Source organism: Penicillium griseofulvum, assembly GCF_001561935.1.
Source record: "Penicillium griseofulvum strain PG3 chromosome Unknown contig_84, whole genome shotgun sequence".
NCBI lineage: Eukaryota > Fungi > Ascomycota > Eurotiomycetes > Eurotiales > Aspergillaceae > Penicillium > Penicillium griseofulvum.
Window position 1 is genome coordinate 1,099,387 of NW_024467475.1, and position 13,368 is coordinate 1,112,754.

The 13,368-nt window shown below is 48.3% G+C and overlaps 7 protein-coding genes across 7 annotated transcripts; 3 read left to right on the forward strand and 4 right to left on the reverse strand.

Annotated features, from left to right (window-relative positions):
• Positions 1 to 46: 46 nt before the first annotated feature.
• PGRI_049620 (RasGEF domain-containing protein) lies at positions 47 to 1,582 on the forward strand (the record flags this gene model as incomplete). The annotated part of the gene is made up of 3 exons (XM_040792675.1): positions 47 to 661; positions 722 to 1,213; positions 1,286 to 1,582. The coding sequence occupies 3 exons, from the start codon at positions 47 to 49 to the stop codon at positions 1,580 to 1,582; spliced, it is 1,404 nt and encodes a 467-aa protein (XP_040644642.1).
• A 755-nt stretch (positions 1,583 to 2,337) lies between these two features.
• Positions 2,338 to 2,879, reverse strand: PGRI_049630 (uncharacterized protein; the record flags this gene model as incomplete). Its single annotated transcript, XM_040792676.1, has 2 exons — positions 2,338 to 2,746; positions 2,818 to 2,879. 2 exons carry the CDS (start codon positions 2,877 to 2,879, stop codon positions 2,338 to 2,340), a joined length of 471 nt encoding a protein of 156 aa, XP_040644643.1.
• A 423-nt stretch (positions 2,880 to 3,302) lies between these two features.
• On the forward strand, positions 3,303 to 5,428 carry PGRI_049640 (telomere repeat binding factor family protein; the record flags this gene model as incomplete). Its single annotated transcript, XM_040792677.1, has 3 exons — positions 3,303 to 4,348; positions 4,407 to 4,436; positions 4,498 to 5,428. The coding sequence occupies 3 exons, from the start codon at positions 3,303 to 3,305 to the stop codon at positions 5,426 to 5,428; spliced, it is 2,007 nt and encodes a 668-aa protein (XP_040644644.1).
• A 705-nt stretch (positions 5,429 to 6,133) lies between these two features.
• Positions 6,134 to 6,809, reverse strand: PGRI_049650 (sorting nexin-3; the record flags this gene model as incomplete). Its single annotated transcript, XM_040792678.1, has 3 exons — positions 6,134 to 6,162; positions 6,225 to 6,546; positions 6,732 to 6,809. The coding sequence occupies 3 exons, from the start codon at positions 6,807 to 6,809 to the stop codon at positions 6,134 to 6,136; spliced, it is 429 nt and encodes a 142-aa protein (XP_040644645.1).
• A 1,366-nt stretch (positions 6,810 to 8,175) lies between these two features.
• PGRI_049660 (uncharacterized protein) lies at positions 8,176 to 8,805 on the reverse strand (the record flags this gene model as incomplete). The annotated part of the gene is made up of 1 exon (XM_040792679.1): positions 8,176 to 8,805. One exon carries the CDS (start codon positions 8,803 to 8,805, stop codon positions 8,176 to 8,178), a length of 630 nt encoding a protein of 209 aa, XP_040644646.1.
• Positions 8,806 to 9,734: 929 nt separating this feature from the next.
• Positions 9,735 to 12,100, forward strand: PGRI_049670 (WD40 repeat domain-containing protein; the record flags this gene model as incomplete). The annotated part of the gene is made up of 6 exons (XM_040792680.1): positions 9,735 to 9,903; positions 9,997 to 10,098; positions 10,155 to 10,531; positions 10,609 to 10,974; positions 11,033 to 11,798; positions 11,856 to 12,100. The coding sequence occupies 6 exons, from the start codon at positions 9,735 to 9,737 to the stop codon at positions 12,098 to 12,100; spliced, it is 2,025 nt and encodes a 674-aa protein (XP_040644647.1).
• Positions 12,101 to 12,741: 641 nt separating this feature from the next.
• PGRI_049680 (translocon subunit SSS1) lies at positions 12,742 to 13,152 on the reverse strand (the record flags this gene model as incomplete). The annotated part of the gene is made up of 4 exons (XM_040792681.1): positions 12,742 to 12,782; positions 12,856 to 12,883; positions 12,953 to 13,011; positions 13,068 to 13,152. 4 exons carry the CDS (start codon positions 13,150 to 13,152, stop codon positions 12,742 to 12,744), a joined length of 213 nt encoding a protein of 70 aa, XP_040644648.1.
• Between the last annotated feature and the right edge of the window lie 216 nt (positions 13,153 to 13,368).

Genomic DNA, 13,368 nt, shown 5'->3' on the forward strand with positions numbered 1-13,368 from the left:
CCACACCTTTTTCACTTCAGGGGATAGGCAACACTGTCTAAAGAACATGACTATGGATATTCGATCTTATTGTATTACGGCTTCAGATTCGGGGATTTCTTACCCATCAATCTTCCAACTCAACTTGGAGATTCCCGCCTTTTTCGCGAACTATCGATGGTGGGAAGATGAGGCGACAACTGTGTTCTGGGCATTCGATATCCAAGAAATTAGCCGTGTGATTCAATTCGGACTCTTTGATGATGAGTCCGTCCCGAGGACTTCGCTTTGCGCTCGAAATGTGGACACCATTGACACATTTTTGATGGCGCTGTCCGAACCCCATGAGTACCAGTTCCTTGGGAGTCTCTCTCATTCACAGAGGGTTGAGGAGATCCTTCGCCGGTCGAGTATCTCTCCTTTCCAGGCAATTCCTTGGAGCTGGCTACCACCGCAGTCAAGCCCTACTTTAGATGCGCTGGAAATCGCTGCCGCAATCGAGGCCGAGAGCCATTTCCACTTTAGGCAGATTGCTTTTGAAGAATTTGCACGCGCTGCCCTCGGATACAAAGCTGTATTTGTCGAGTGGTTCCTACAACAGCATACGGCTCTTTATATCATTCTTCGGGACCATTTGAGCGCTTATCCGGGGGACATTCCTCTGTATACTGAAGTGGAAAAGGTATGTTCTTTGATTTAGCTATTCCCTATCATTACATAGAGTCTAAGCTGACTTCTATAGCATCTTCGGTCGCGGAGTCCATTCGCACACCGAGCACTGGTCCACTGCCTTCTGGCTGTGCAGACTGGTGGGCCCCATCATGACATGTCAAAGCCCCACACCGCTGGGTTTGAATTCATCGCAGGTCCTATCCAGGCCTTATTCATGGGCCAGCAAGGAAGGCTCACTGCTATGCTCAAGATGTTGAGCGTTTTGGCAATCCGATTTCGCCGACAGTATATCCACCCTCCTACCATGGATTGGAAGACTCCATTCGATACCTCTATTCCATTTTTGGACGATTATCTCGATTCTACATCTCCAGCAGACTTGGCACGCACCATGAACGGCGCGGACGAACACCTTTTTGCCGAGTTGACACGGGAAAGTCTAATAACAGAGGATGTAGTTGTTGGACGATTGCAGACTCAGTGGCGCACACTGAGTACATCTGTGTGGGAATGCTGCTCTGCACTTCCAGACCTGATTCCATATCTGCAAGAATGTGCAAAGGTAAGCAGTACAAGGTTACTCCTAAAGTTGCCGAAGTCCCCAAAGGTCAAAGCCCTCTAACCATTTGAACAGACCCTGTTAACAACACGTAACTATCACTCTCTCGCGGCCGTCATCAAAGGCTTGCATACCTATTCTATTTTGACTACTCGCACCAACAAATCCAAAGGAAATATGATTACACTTGAAGCCCTGATTCCACAAGTACTAGTCGCCCTCATGGATCCAGCTCAGAACTTCAACGCCTATCGCGACCACTACCGACGATTCCCTGGCATTCCCTTCTTGATGCCTCACATTCACGACTTCAAACAAAATGGCGAATCCATCCTTGAGCCAATTTTCAAGCACCTGCAAAGCACTCAATAAACCCAAACAGGTAGTCACCAGATCAGCGATCTGCTTAGGCTTCTCCCCCGGCTTCGGCTCCGGTGAGGGAAAGAAAAAAGCAACCTACCTTGGTATGTGCTTGGCTTGTGTGGCTGCAGATGGTGAGACGCCTCGCGTGGGCCGTGTGTTAAATATTGTTTCAATTATTTGTTTGTCTCTCTGGTCAGCAGCTAATGCATTGATGGGGTGTTTTCCTTGGCAGTCTTTCCGATGGGGGCGATCTACACCAGATGACCTCAAATGCTATATTCCATGATCTGTACTTCTACTATGTTAGCATCGGGTAGCCCCGGGGAGTCTGGCGTTGCTCATATGAATCTAATTTTTTTTCTTTCTATTTTTTCATCCAAAATTCTATTTACACTTATATAACAGTGGACGCTCATTGGATCTGAAAATCAAATCAGCCCATCTTGTCCACCCTAACGTAGTCAAGCAAATTTCAAGCAAACCCTAAGCATACTAGTAGATCAATCTAAACATATCCCACACACACTATCTTCTCTCTACGGCGCCAACCAAGAATCTACAAATCAGACGAAACCCATTACATCCGAAGAGCCTCAGGCAAGAGAATGGTCAAAGCCAAACCGCGCATATATGCAGTGTCACGCAAGGGGGAGGAGGTCGGAGCAAAAGGCCCCGCCCATAATTTCTTTGCTTTTTTTTGCTATCCAAGAAGAGATAACAAGAGGAGATATATTGGTTTAGCCAACCAAAGTAGTAGGTCACACCTACTCCCGTTTTGCAGCCGCCTTAGGCGCCTTCGCATAACCGAAAATACCTAAGAAATAAGCGATCCTATTGATGAAAAGGAACGCCGTGACCCCGATGTTACCCCAGGTCAAAGCGTTCCATGCCGCAACGTCTGCAAACGCGTCCCAGCCCATCGCCAAGTAAGTGGCATAGACATGGCCTATATCGGCGATAGCCAGTCCGACTAGGTAGTTGCGTAGTACTCTGGGCTCTGTTGTAGCGTGGCAGACACCCACGCCAACTAGGAAGAGGAGCGAGTAGACATTGCCGAGTTGGTACGCGAGCGCGACGCTGCTTGGGTGTAGGGTGGCTGGTGCTACGATGTTGGGTGTTTGCCCGGCAATGAAACCTTTGAGGTTGTAGAGGGGGTAAGCACTGCCAAGTGCTCTGCATTAAGGATCGAGGATCAGTAGTATTCTCGCATGAGAGAACCTAGGAAAGGGTTGGGCTGATCGTACAGTGAGATCGGCTCAAGGACGCCGAAGAGGATGTGAGGCCATGTTGGGAAAATGGTGGGCATTTTGGGGATCTGTGGCGTTCAACGTTATTCTTTGTCGTCTCAAATGTTGTGCTTTGGCCCTGACTGTAATCTATTTAAAGCGGTCTGGGACAACAAAGCTCCCGCTATGTTTACCTCCGCGGAGAGGAGAGCAACTCACATTCTAGCTGGACCACGACAAATATCAGGTGCAGAATTTCAGTAGGATAGACTTCGATCAAATTAATGAGCGAAAGTTTAATGGGAGATCCTTTGAAAGGCAATGGCCAGGGGTTCTCGACAGAATGCCAGCTGACGTAGACACCCCCGTAGGCCCGCTTTACTGGCACTCGTCACCGCCCGTGGTCGTTATCGCATTGATCTTATCAGAGCTTCATCTGTTCCCAACATGGATACAATGTATCAGGGACAAAGATGATATGCAATCTGTGATAGCTGGCCGAAATGGACTCAAGTGCCTTACGGCCTCTCGATGAATCACTACTCCGCGAACTCCCTCAACTCTCTCTCCGTATCGCCCCTCTACGAGAACCAGTATCCTCACGAACCCTAAGCGCCCCATCGCCGCTCGAACCCAATGCCAGTGGGGCACGGGACTCGAATAATGTCTCCAATTCAACCAGCAATAGTGGGAAGATCCCTGCAAATGCAAAAGCAGGCCTGCCCACAGTTACAGAATTTCTGAATGCTGCACGCATTAAGAAAACTGAACTGTCTGCAGACTCTCAGTCAAATGTGGAACGTCCTCCGAGGCCGATACTTCCTGCTTTTGTGAATCTGCGTGCCCTAGAAAAGTTTCCTTTCTCGTCATCCTTCGACGATGACGCCCTGCAAGGGCCCCGAAAGCGTCGACGCCGAGACCCACAGGCAGATTCATTCAGCGAGCATCTACAATTGCCTATCCCCCAGTCCCAAAAGGAGCAACGGCCTCCTCCATTTGGGCCATTCGCTATTTTGAATGGATTGAATGAGCCTCCACCCAATGCTGCCCTTCTTCCACCCATTGAGGCTGGGTCTAATATCTCTCAGCTTTTGACTAAGCCCTCAGGAGGCGATGCTCCTGTTGACCCTGGGGCGTTAGTTTCAGCTCATGTCGCGACCTCAGATGGCCAGCCTGCGGAAAAACGAGATGATAGACTCGAAGAAATCGTCGGAACATCTCTTAATGTGGATGAAGACAATGACCATACTGATAATAATGAAAATGTTGAAAGAACTAACCCAGTGGATCCTACTGAGATTATCCCAGCTGTTAGTGAAGCAGAGATATCCAATCCCAGCAAGGCATTGCCACTTCCCCCTGGAGAAGAGGCGCCAATGTCTCCTAAAACTCGCGGCCGGTCCCGTAAGAACATGAGAAAGTGGACCGAAGAAGAGACGACTACTTTACTTCGAGGCGTGGTCAAATGTGGGATTGGCAACTGGACTGCTATTTTAGCTCAACCAGAACTGGAGTTTAACCAGCGAACTGCCTCAAATTTGAAAGACAGGTATGCTCGGCTCTCGGCCAACTGTATGGTCTTATGCTAAAGCTTCGCTATGCTGAAGATTCCGAGTCTTATGTCCATGGGCGTACCGGTAAGCAAAGCGAATTTTACGCTCCGAATTTACTTAATTAGGATAGCTAATATTATCTCAGCGCATCCGATCCTAACGAGGCTGCGAAACGACTTCATGACACCCTCGCTAACGCCCTACTCAAAGCCAAAGCAGAGGGCTCTGACGAAAAACCCGGCAAAATCCACCCCTCCCAGCTAATGCCCTCCAATAAACGCTCCAAGCCAAAGTCTGGAGCAGAAAGCCCGGGTTACAATCCACAGGAACCCTCTATCCCAAGTACCATCTTATCCACCCCCGACACAAATCCGGGGTGTAATAGCATTCCCCAAGCGCAGTCGCCTTCTTCAGGGAATAGCACACCCGCTCTTTCAAACAACCCCAATACAACGCTAGCATCTCTTGGAATCCCCGAACCACACGTCACAAAATCCAAACGTCGCTCTCGCCGACCCTTCACAACCGCCGAAGATGAAGCCCTCCTCAAAGGCTACGCCGTGCACGGCTTCCAATGGACCCTAATTCAGCAAGATGCACGATTAAACCTAAGCCACCGCAAAGCGACAGACCTCCGCGACCGCTTCAGAACCAAGTTCCCACACGCCTATCGCGATGGTGGTTCTGTCAGCGGCAAAGCCCTTACCAACCAAAACCAGGCCCAGGAGTCCGCTGCAGGTGCGTCAACACCTCGCCCCCATCCTACCAGCACCGAACAATCTCCAAGCAAGGTCTATGCCATGACTCCAACCCCGACTCCGGCTACTTCCCGCAACTCAGTGTCGAGGAGTCGACACGCTACTACCCCTTCGCAGTCAAATCTCGCCCAGATTGACCCTGCGCTTTTGCCCCCACCTCCACAGGGATTCTTGGAGCACTCGATGTATCTTCCTCCCGCTGCTTCGGGTGTGCTTGCTTTCTCTTTGGAGGATGGTTCTGGGGCGGGCGGTTCTACGGTGGAGACACCGTGGGAAGATAATACCCTTGCTCCTATGATTTGGGATGAATTGACCTAATCAGGGATAAGCTTTGGATGTGCTATGTTGCCAATGCATGTTATGAATGTTTGAATTTCTTTGGTACTCTCTCTCATTTCTTTTTTTCTCTTTCCCTTTTCATTTTCATTTTCTAGCTTTCACATTTTTGGTGCTCTATGGCTACATCATATTTTTTTCCTTTCTGTTTTCATTGTTCATCTATATCCCGCAGTACACGATGGTTTTTGCTACACTTATACTCAATAAAAGTTTTCATTTCGCAGAATGTCATTGATAATCAGGCTAAAAAGAAAGAAATGCAAGAAGTCTGGTCTCACTGTGCATAAAGATACCACTATGAAAGATGAGACCAAATGAAAAGTAATGATAAGTTTGTGGAAGAAAAACTAGGAAGAAGCGCCTTTCCAATTAAGATAACAAAAAAACCCTGTACTTGCTTGTATTTGCATCTGATTAGGAGGAAAGAAGCGGTGAATTCGGATATCAAACGAGCATAAAAAATCAAGCAATGATCATCACATAGCATACACTGCGGGTACCCATTTTCAATCGCGAAAAATGTCTGCCGTGGAAAGGATATGAGAGGGAGCGGGAGAAGGGAAGAGAGAGGAACTGGAGATGAGAGTGAGAAATGAAGTGAAGAGGCCAAATGCAAAGCCCAGCCAATCCTGGGAAATGAGGCATGCTTCTCGTTAATGAATTAATGGTCAATGCAATATTCATCTACCACGCATTGCGGTCCCAGTTGGGATCTATGAAATGAGCGTTAGCATACGTTAACCATGCATATCATGAATGACTAGAATCAACCCACCTTGTATGAAGCTAGCAAGCACTTTACTCCCCGTCTGCAGGAGCGGGTGTCCGGCGACGATCTGGAGAAAGCGCTGCAGACCCTCGCGGCGGTGCTCGATAACATCGTCGCTGAACCGGTTGGTGAAAACCTTCCCGGGGAGTGGGGGTATCGTGACGCGCGTGCTCTCGCGCTCTAGGATATCGCGGAAATACTCGAAATCAGAGTACCGGCGGCGCACGACGGAGTGTTTCAATTTGAAGGCGGGGATGTTGGTCCGGCACACAATCTCGTACGACGTGTACATGTTGCGAGATGTGCCATGGGTTTGCGGATTGCGGACCTGTTGGAGGAGTCATTAGTTTGCGGTGTTCATTTTTGGTGGCTGATGGGGGACTGGTGACGCAGGCCTTGAGTGGAGATAGATGCCCGGGGGCCGCTGATTAGGGGAGATATATGGGTATGAGGCTCTGGGGTAGGTGATTGGTTTGGGCGTGGGTGTTTGGCCTTGTGTATCAAGTGACTCACTTCTATCTCGAGGAAGTTCTCGGGAGGTCCGTAGATCTCTTCAAAGGACTGCTGTCGCGATTCTGGGACGGACTGCATCGTGGTGGGGTCGGGGTGATGCGGAGGGGATATTGAGGGGAAGGTGAGCGGGCTTTTGTATTGTGAATGTTCAAATATATAGAATCGACGTAGGTTATCCAATTAGACAGCTTGTCTCACTCTAATTCCCTGGAACTGAACACCACAGAGGAGATCTTAAGAAACCTGAGCTTGGAAGTTGGAGAAGCATCTCTATCAGTGGGGACCGGGGAAATATTGATCCGCCATTTTGGCTTATCTTTCTGACAGCCAGGTTCTCTACTGCTACATACACGTGTTGTTGAAATCACGCGTGTTACATATTATATGAGTTACAGATTATATATCACTGAAGTTGTTATATATTGCAATATTACTAGACTTATATTAGTTATAAGACGGTCATGTCAAGGGAACTACCCCCTATAGAGGTGCTAGGAGATCTATCTAGAGGAGAGATCCTCTAGATAACTATAGGGTTAATACTAAAAGTAAGAGGGGGAGCAAGCCACTAAAGCCCTGTATAGAAGTTAATATAGGGAAGAGTATACTTGGCGTGAACCATGGAACTCAACCTAGGCGGCTGGAATGGGTCATTCGCTTGATATATTCTCCATGCCTTTCTTCGTGAACAAAGAATATGTCGAGTCGTTCTGCTTTTGCCTCTCCTTTCCTAGGACTAGAACTTCCTACCATCATGTTATTCAGAGCCAGGACCAGGCATACTACCTAGCCTGGTCATCTCGTTCCAACGGTGCTCCTTGATGAGTTCCCGTCGGTGCAGTCTCGCTTCCTGTATCCCCATCGGCCAGCTGCCCGTTTCCTGGAAAACCGCATCCACCAGTTCGGGGGGGCAGTCGCCCAGCCAATGAAAGTTCGTTGCCCACTTCTTCTGCCCACCAGTGATGCTGCTGTGGGGGCACATTGCGGGTGGAACATACCCGGTAGTGCAGGTCAACTAGGTAAAGCTTGATTGTCTGATAATGTCCAGGAAGAGCCGGATCAGCCAGCTGGAATGGTTCGAGTCGGTGCTCCAAAACACTGGGGAATGTGACCAGTCGTCCCTGCGGTGTTTCTTCCTGCCCTCTTTTGTTTTGTCACCCTTGCTGATCTGTACGCTCTCTTGGGCTCTGCGGTACGCCTCTTTTCTGGATTCTGAAGGCACGCAGAAAGCATTGGCCCACTCAGGAAGTTCATTCTCCCATTCAATCCCGTACGTGATGATTCACAGTGGAACGGGTCCTAGCTGTCCTTGATTGAAATCATCTTTCCAGTCACGCTGCCCCTGGACCAGGCAATCATTCCATGGCTTGATTGCCAGGGAGACAAGTTTCTCAACAGCCTGATATAGCCCCTTATGAACGAGGTTATTGATGTATGAGGTAATCTACATCTCCGTTCCAGACTCCTCGAGAAACCCCACCTCACACGGAAGACATTGATAATTCGAACTCCAGCGATACAATCTGGGGCTTTCACAGGAAACCCCCTCGGGTGCATAATTATATTTCTCTATGCTCTTCTGCACAATGTCAGAGTCAAACCGTCCATCGAAATGTTTTGGTGCGACTGCCGCATCGTTGTAGGAGCCCAACATGTTGTGCAGGTCCACTTTCCCTCGATCCCCTAAGACCAGACTTCTCCCATAAACCAAGGGGAATAACAACGGATCGACGAGATTAGATACCTGGCTAGACTGTGAATACTGACCCCCCTGCTCCAGCTCCTGCTCGAGCAGGAAAGAAGCCAACCGCCCAAATGCCCCAGCCAGAGCGCTCAGAGCCGTTGTATCTAATTTACACACATAGAATCCCGTGTCAAGCACCCGAACTTGTTGATTCTCGCGGAAATAGACAGCTTTATGTCTTAGCTCCTTCACACACCAGGTCCACACCATTTTGCTCATCAGGGGTGTTGTGGCAAAGATCTCTTTGCGCCAGTCCGCGACAAGCTGGTCGTTAATTATATCAACATGCCCCTCTGGGCGGTCGGTGAGCTGGTTCACCACAGCGACCATGGCTAACTCGCGGGCTGTCACTGCAGGGGCTTGTCACCACTCCTGCATTCCGTGTGCGAAGCGCACCTTGGATGGAAGCATGGAAGCTCATAATGGATTGGGATATCTTTAAATCCCGGGACTTGAAGTTGGATGTGGCCACTATTGTCTAACGTGGGGAAGGGCTTAGGGATTTCTGTGGTTTTATCGGATAATTTGTCCATTGAAGTTGGTGCATGTGTTTGGATGTTAGGGGGAATAAAGGGAACCTGGGAGTTGTTGATTAGGCCATAGATAAAGAGTCAGCTGATAAAGTACGATATTGAGCAACTTACCGCTAGAGCTCAATATTCTCCTTTCATATATGACAAGATGGGATTCTTTTAGGGCGTAGCTTGCCCTACCCTATGACCATGTCATTCGCTTTCATTCCCCGACATTGGTATGATTCCTAAATAATATGCATATGCAAAAGCTAAAGGTGCATTTATCACACACTTCTTCTTTTCTACATGTAATATGCCCTCCTTAGCTCTTGGAGGGTAAGTTGAGTGTTGTATTTGCACGAAATGATATAATTCAACTGCACCAAAACTACGGCGCTGGAGCGGGTAACAAGAAGCAGGTATCACAGCTATCAGACAAATTTATAAATAGAATGCTTGGTCCACAAAGGGGAAGTTCTAAATTAAGTCAATTCGGCTGTACACTGAAGATTCTCATTGCAGAGATTAGTATTCCAACTATACATATTCATTACGGCCTATATATTGAGTATAGTCCTTTACATTGGACAAGTCCTATTAAGATCCCGAGGTCTATATATTCTGGGGGATGATGATGACCTTAGTAATGTTCGTTCGGAAGGCGGTGACGGAGATTCGGACTTATCAACTATGTATCGATAAGCACCATATCCCCTCATCTGTCACTATCACAGCTATTACACCATGAGTTCAAGGACATCTGATAATGGGAGAGAATCTTCAAGGGGTTCAGAAGGGATTTGGCACCCTACCCGCGAATGGCCGGAAGATGACGAGCAGAATGCCGAATACCACGCCGCACTAGAGACGTCCAGGGACGATGACGCACAGGACGACAACATATCCAATGAAGGTCACCAAATGGGCTTTGGAGTTGCAGATGGCAAGACCAAAACCTAGGTTCTCAAAATAGTATACAAATGGGCTAACTGCTTTGTTGTGATAGACCATTCCCACATCAGCATCGGAAACATTCAGATTGAGCTTACAGCGGATGATTCGGACGAGAGTGAGGATACAGACGACCTGAATGAGGGGCATACACGCGGTATGCTGCGATCGATATATCTAAATAGTATCAGTACAATTGCTCATGAACTACAGTCCCAGCTTCCCGATTGTTCGAGCTGCTTGCATCCAGTGGTTTACAACATATCCTCCAAGCCAACGGCTGGCCGACCGCCATGGAAGAAGAACAAGAGCAGCTGGAAAATGAAGACGATGAGTTAAGCGACGAGGATTTCATGCCCATATTCCGAAATCGCCTTCGAGCCAGACGATCCACAGAAAGGGTTACACTTCCACCAGTTCCTAACCCGGAGGGCAAGAAGTTGATGGGCGAAGGCCATTTTGGAACTGACCAATTCTACGGCGATCGGCTCAGACAGCGCAAGAAGTTCTTAGCGACAAGCCTGATGTGGCGAGAACTAGGCATTGATACCGATGGAGTTCGGAAACGAGCTAGTCAATCCATCTCCCAGGTAGGCTAAGTGTATAGTCTGGGCGTGGGTGATGATAATAACGAGTAGGACTAATGCATATTTTTGGTTCCTGCTAGGGCCTCATTCCAAGTTCGACTGCGGATAAGATCATTCACTATGAGACGCGAAGTTATTCAGGCCAGTTCTCGGATGACGGGAATTTCTTTTTCTGCTGTGCACAAGATTTCAAGGTTCGGATGTACGACACATCCAATCCCTATGACTGGAAATATTACAAAACCGTCGATTATCCGTTTGGTCAGTGGACCATCACCGATGCAACGCTGAGCCCCGACAACCGCTTCCTTGTCTATAGCTCAATACGAAGCCAGGCATATATGGCCACGACAGACCCGGAGGACAATTCAGACCCTACCGTTTTAGATATGTCTACTCCACCAGGCCAAAGTAGAAGACGGGGCTGGGGTGGTTCACATTTTGGAGTATGTGAATGAATGCTTCAATTGGATTCCAATGGCTAACCTGGTGCATTGTCAATAGATCTGGTCTCTTCGATTCTCCGGAGACGGACGTGAGGTTGTCGCCGGTACATCAGAAGACTCGGTCATCGTTTATGATCTAGAAACACGACAACCAGTTCTAAACCTACGGGATCGACATCAGCATCATGTTAATGCTGTTTGTTACGGCGACACGTCATCACCACACATCCTGTACTCTGGATCGGATGACACGACAATTCGAGTTTGGGATCGACGGTCAATGGGTGATGGACGTGAAGCCGGTGCCTTTATGGGCCACACTGAGGGAGTGACTTACGTTGACAGCAAGGGCGATGGTCGATACGTCTTATCCAACAGCAAAGACCAAACTATGAAGCTTTGGGATCTGCGCAAGATGATGACATCCGCCGATATGGAAAACATCGATCCAGTCGACTATACAACAGGCTTCGATTACCGGTTCGAGCAGTATCCAGACCAATATCGCAGAAATGCCAAGAATGACTGCTCTGTTGTTACATACCGGGGTCACCGAGTCCTCAAAACCCTGATCCGCTGTCACTTCTCGCCACCGGGAAGTACAAACTCACGCTATGTTTACAGTGGCAGTGAGGATGGCAAGGTTTATGTCTACAACTTGGATGCTACCCTAGCCGGCACCATTGATGTTGGCCAAGCCACGCTTAATTCTCGGCCACGTGATCCAGATGCCTATGCTACAGCATATGAGATGAGCGGAGAGATGATATGGAGGACTTGCGTTCGGGATGCAAGCTGGCATCCAAGTGCCCCAGTACTAGCAGGTAGGAACTATATCCCAGAACATTGGCTTGAGTGTGCATTGCTAATCCTGTATTCAGCAACTTCTTGGAATGGCTGGGGCTTATCTACTGGCACTTGTACCGTGCATTCTTGGAATGCCGGTGCTGCTAAAGACGAGGGAGACCCACCGATTGGAAAGAGTTATGACGATAGACTACGATATATCCCCGAATTCGACGAATACCGCGAGAACGCACCATATGGTCGACCCCGGCGTCCATTGCGCAGTCGGCCTGTTCGTAGATGGGTTGGTGAAACGGAATCAGAGGATGCAATGTGGTAAGAGATGCATACATCCATGTACGGACAATGTGACTAGGCATAATTATCCCTTTCCCCCCGAAGCATTCATGGTTGGATTTTGATTTTGCACATTCTGGGGATCTTGATCAATATATCTTTTGGGCAATATATACTCCATAGTAGTCGAATTTCATTTGACTAATGCAATACATACGTCATTTCGCCCAGTCCACGATGGTAGATATGGTCTTGGACTATTCAGAAACCCCAATATCAAGAAAATGTAGATGGAAGTAATGTGTCAAGGGTGTGTATTAAGTAAAACAAGGTCCCCTATTGATACAGGATGCGAAAAACGGTGGTATCTCATAGATGGCGATCATGCTCTGCCTCCTATCGCTCGCCAAAAAAGCGCCAAGTGGTGATCGCCATGGAAATTCAAAACGTAAAGGGAAAAATGATTTGCCGTATGGGAAGGCGGGCACTCCAGGGCGGTTTCGGGGGGTTCGCGGGGTAGGCCATGGGGTTTAGAGGCGATAGAGCGGTGTCTTTCTGTTGCCTGTAATGCAGGATGCCCCCGATGTTTGTCTCTTATCGTCCTAATCTTTTCCAGTCCGCACTTCCCCCCATATTCAACCTCTTCTCATCTCTCTCAGCTTGGATGATTTGAGTGCCTCTCCCTTAGGCGCCACCAACCAGCACTTGGTTAACGGGGATGTGAACTATAACAAGCAGGTTAGTATAAATAATGCATTCTGCATGCGCAGATTAATATCTGCATTCTAGAACACATACTCAGCTTGACGAAGTAACCAATGGCTCCCTATCGGCGATGTCAGTTATTCCGCCATGAGATGCAACCCAGGGGCTGCTAAAATGGTACAACACATACCATAACGAGGAATCCCATGCCAACTGCCTGGCTGATCTTGATGAATTCACGCTTGTCGGCTATTTCATGAAAGTTAGTTAGGAATTCGCGTGATCATGACTGTCGATCAACATACGCTTGGTGCAGCGACGAACGAATTGGGAGCCATCCCGGATGAAATCCTTAGGGATATCAGCAAGCTCTTGGAAGGTCTCAGACATGATTGCGAAAAAAAAGAACCAGAAATTATGAAAAGATTAAGAGCTGAGGAAGATGAAGTGACAAAAAGGAAGAACAGGTGGTTTCTCCGGAATGACCAATTGGCCTTTCTGGGGCGGGATAATATTTGTTCCACCTCCAGCTCCCTTGGAAGTCTGGCCCGCCGTTCGCGATTACATCGTCAACGCCATCAACCTCCAGCCTAAGTTCTCTGGCGT